At 33.8% G+C, this 4,318-nt stretch overlaps 1 protein-coding gene and 1 long non-coding RNA gene across 4 annotated transcripts in view; both read right to left on the minus strand.

Annotated features, from left to right (window-relative positions):
• The window catches only part of LOC116852259, a 3,603-nt gene extending 2,887 nt beyond the window's left edge, over positions 1 to 716 (minus strand). Inside the window, exon 1 of the long non-coding RNA XR_004379731.1 lies at positions 446 to 716. This is a non-coding gene — a long non-coding RNA (uncharacterized LOC116852259). The remainder of the gene's footprint in view (positions 1 to 445) is intronic.
• The window catches only part of LOC116852258 (vacuolar protein sorting-associated protein 37B), an 8,935-nt gene extending 7,597 nt beyond the window's left edge, over positions 1 to 1,338 (minus strand). For 2 of the 3 annotated variants that reach the window (XM_032832443.1, XM_032832442.1), the window contains exons 1-2: positions 1,024 to 1,338; positions 723 to 894 (exon numbers count right to left, since the gene is read on the minus strand). In XM_032832443.1, the coding sequence (XP_032688334.1) occupies positions 723 to 894; positions 1,024 to 1,155 (304 nt within the window). In that variant the 5' untranslated portion in view covers positions 1,156 to 1,338. The remainder of the gene's footprint in view (positions 1 to 722; positions 895 to 1,023) is intronic. The other variant, XM_032832444.1, reaches the window with a different exon arrangement.
• Positions 1,339 to 4,318: the final 2,980 nt, after the last annotated feature.

The raw sequence follows: 4,318 nt of genomic DNA on the forward strand, positions 1-4,318 counted from the left end.
TATATATATATATATATATATATATATATATATATATATATATATATGTATATATTGATATCTATTCCATTTTTATTTAATATTTTATGATTATCTTAACTAGTGTAACAACATGGTTGAACAAACACACATAGAAATGTTTTATTGTCTTTTTCATTTGAGTTTTTTGGTTTTTAAGTACTTCATTTTTCCAATTTTTAATTTTAAAATTAAAAAGAGAACGTATATATTTAAAAATTTTATGGCTACTGAAGAAAAAGGTGATTATAGTGACTTGTTTTAGCCAATAATGCATTTTTTTAATAACTTGTTAAGAAAAAGTGACAAAAGCAGACTTTAATGACTGAACGACAGCCTTGCTGTAGTAATGTCCAGCATTACACTTTATCCATTATTATCAAGAAAAAAACCAATAAATGTAAATATTTTGGACAAACTTTTATACCTTTATCTTTTAAGAATTCATTTCATTACTAACACATATACTCATTTGCTTATTTTCTATCATTAATACATAAAGAATTATGATTGTTGCTAAATTGTATAAAACTTTTGTTCAGTTAATAAAATATTTGGTTCGTTAAATTCTACCTGCATATAAGTAGATACAAACATTGCATGAGATATCCTGTAGATACATAATACATGTATTTATATATACATATATATATACATATGTATATTTGGAATTTGATATTTTATACATATATACAAAAACTTACGTATTTCATTTAATTTCTCCTTAACATTAATACACAACTGATTAGCTTGTTCACTTAATTCCTTAAGAATCTGTTTACCCTCTTCTAATTCAGGTTGCTTTGATAAATTAAATTCTGCCAAAGATCTGTTGCTCGCCATTAACATTTCCTTCTCAGTCTCAAGATCTTTAAACTAATTTTATTAAAATTTATTATTTTCATTCCTTTAATTAAATTTCTAGTCATAAACTGATTTACACTGAATATATAACGATATCTGAATTAATATTTAAAGGATGCAATATGTATGTTAAAATAATACCTGTTTTATATCTTTTACAATGTCTTCGAATTTTCCATCATTATTCAACAGTTCTTTTAGCTCGTCATTATTTAAGTGCGACAGCAAACCCAATGCCGCTGGTATATCCGGTTCTTGATTCGATTTATACATTTTTTGACGGTCAATTTTCAACAAAATTTAAATAACTATTTTCAATTATCCGTTTTTGTTTCTCAAACAGAAAACTTTTACAAGACTTTTACTTCTACACGTATCTAAAAACATACGATGACAAATTCGTTAAGAACAGCCATGTTTTCTATCTATAGGGTTGCGTTCCAAAATGCACTGCCAGTACTAAAAATCTATAGTTTATGTTATGTATATTATAGAATTTCAGTGCTGGCAGTGAATTTCGGAACGCAGCCAAAGTTACAATGAGACAAGTATATTTTTTCTCACTTTAATGGCTTCTGCACACAGGACGCGGTAATGCTTGCCGCGCGGCGGAAGTTCGTGCGACAGCCAATCAATATGTTGCTTTCCGTAATAACCTTGTAGTCTCACGGAAAAACAACATATTGATTGGCTGTTGCGCGAACTTCCGCCGCGCAGCAAGCGTTCTGTGGGCAAGAACCATAAAACGTGAAAAGTAAGTGTGCGTATTTGTAGTATTTATTTATTATACATTATATGGTAAAATAAAAATAATCTAGTGATTTCTTTGTTGGGTGTAATGGCTTCTGCACACAGGAGCGGTAATGCTTGCCGCGCGGCGAAAGTTCACGCAACAGCCAATCAATATGCTGCTTTCCGTAATAACCTTCTAGCTCTTACGAAAAATAACATATTGATTGGCTGTTGCGCGGACTTCCGCCGCGCGGCAAGCATTACCGCGTCCTGTGTGCAGAAGCCATTACACCCAAAGAAATCACTAGATTATTTTTATTTTACCATATAATGTATAATAAATAAATACTACAAATACGCACACTTACTTTTCACGTTTTGTGGTTCTTGCCCACAGAACGCTTGCTGCGCGGTGGAAGTTCGCGCAACAGCCAATCAATATGTTGTTTTTCCGTGAGAGCTACAAGGTAATTACTGAAAGTAGCATATTGATTGGCTGTCGCACGAACTTCCGCCGCGCGGCAAGCATTACCGCGTCCTGTGTGCAGAAGCCATTACACCCAAAGAAATCACTAGATTATTTTTATTTTACCATATAATGTATAATAAATAAATACTACAAATACGCACACTTACTTTTCACGTTTTGTGGTTCTTGCCCACAGAACGCTTGCTGCGCGGTGGAAGTTCGCGCAACAGCCAATCAATATGTTGTTTTTCCGTGAGAGCTACAAGGTAATTACTGAAAGTAGCATATTGATTGGCTGTCGCACGAACTTCCGCCGCGCGGCAAGTGTTGCCGCATCCTGTGGGCAGGAGCCATTAGCCTACACGGTTGATGGCTAAAACGTGAAAAATAGTATAATACTATCATCATGCGCAAATATGTAAATTGTAATATTACGCATGCGTATTTCGCAATTCAAAACAATGTGGACAACTGCTTCAGTGAATTTTACTTTGTATGGTTGCATACTTTTTTAAAATTGAAATTATATGATAAAGAATTTTGCATAAAACATACAAAGAAAGGATTACAACAGAATATTACGCATTATAAATACAGATGTGCATTAAATAAAACAAGTTTATAATAATTATTACAAATATTTAGAAATTGCTCACTTTTCACGATTTCATGCTAGGGAAAAAAGTTATATGATCGATAGTAAAATTAAACATGAAAAGATTCATGATTGATGCCCTGGTACAATATATTAAAATGAGATAAATATACGTTTTCTCACTCTAACTTATTGCACTAGTTTAGCAGCATAGCTACAAAGAACAGGTCTTCTCTCTTTTTGGTTGTAGGCCTAAAGGGCGCCGCACACAAATTAACATAACAGTGGGTGCTTTCCAATTGCTTAACACATTTTGACACAAACGTATACAAAACCAATTTATTGGTCATATATTATCTTGTAAGAAAATATCTTGTAAGATAATACGCAACCAATAAACTGGTTTTGTATAACACAGTGTACGCAACTGGAAAGCACCCAGTAACGTAAGGGCGCCGTCCCACGGAGCGGAAATTTTCAGCGGAACGGAAGGTACGGAGTTAGCACGACCAATCACAACCGTTCCACTTTTCTTCCGGCGCTTTTTCTATTTTTCTTGTGTCCCATGGAGCGGAATACGCGGAAGCGGATCACGCGGAATAATACAAAAAGTAGACTTTTTAATGTTATTTTTTACGTTTTTAATAATTTTAATAATATTTTATACAAATGATATAATATATGATAAATTAGTAAAGAGTAAAATTAGTTTCTCAGTAAAATACTTTTTACAAAAATATGCAACTATTTTACGATTGGCTAATGGCTCCTGCCCATAGAACGCAGCAACTCTTAGGGCTATTGCACACAAATTGACATAACTGCATATGCATAGCATAAGATCGTATGGACCAATGAGCATCGAATATTAAGCATCGAACACCAATATGGCGACTTAATACTCGATGCTCATTGGTACATACGGTCTTATGCTATGCATATGCAGTTATGTCAATTTGTGTGCGATAGCCCTTACCGCGCGGCGGAAGTTCGCGCAACAGCCAATCAATATGTTGCTTTTCTGTGAGAGATTACGGAATGTACAAGATTATTACGGAAAGCAGCATATTGATTGGCTGTCGCACGAACTTCCGTCGCTCGGCAAGTGTTGCCGCGTCCTGTGCACAGGAGTTATAAAACATAATTGGGAGCGGTGCACTTGGACACGGTGCATTTGGACACAGCCAATCACAGCACCGTGATTAGAGACATTTGTAGGGTCCCTTGGAACAGCGACTTGTGATTGGACTGTATCCAATTGCCCCGTGTCCAACTGATATACACCCAACATAATTCCGCTGCCGCGTTTATCGCTGGGAGAGAAGGAAAAGTACATTCATGAGCGGAATTGCGATGGTACATTATGTAGTATAATAAAGTGAGATCTGTTGTGATTAATTATGGAGAATATATTATGTAATTTTTCTCGACTGTGGCTGTTAATCAAACATATAAACATATAAACATATTCACATATTATACATAATTGTTTACTACAATTATCAAAATATTAACATCTTATTACTTACGATCCCTCCACTCATCATTTCTAAACGAAATAATGAAGAATGTCGAAAAAAAGTATATATATATATATATATATATATATATATATATATATATATATATATATATATATA

The sequence above is a fragment of the Odontomachus brunneus genome, unplaced genomic scaffold (assembly GCF_010583005.1).
Source record: "Odontomachus brunneus isolate Ranch 3 - 2012 unplaced genomic scaffold, Obru_v1 Obru_scaffold_209, whole genome shotgun sequence".
Lineage (NCBI taxonomy): Eukaryota > Metazoa > Arthropoda > Insecta > Hymenoptera > Formicidae > Odontomachus > Odontomachus brunneus.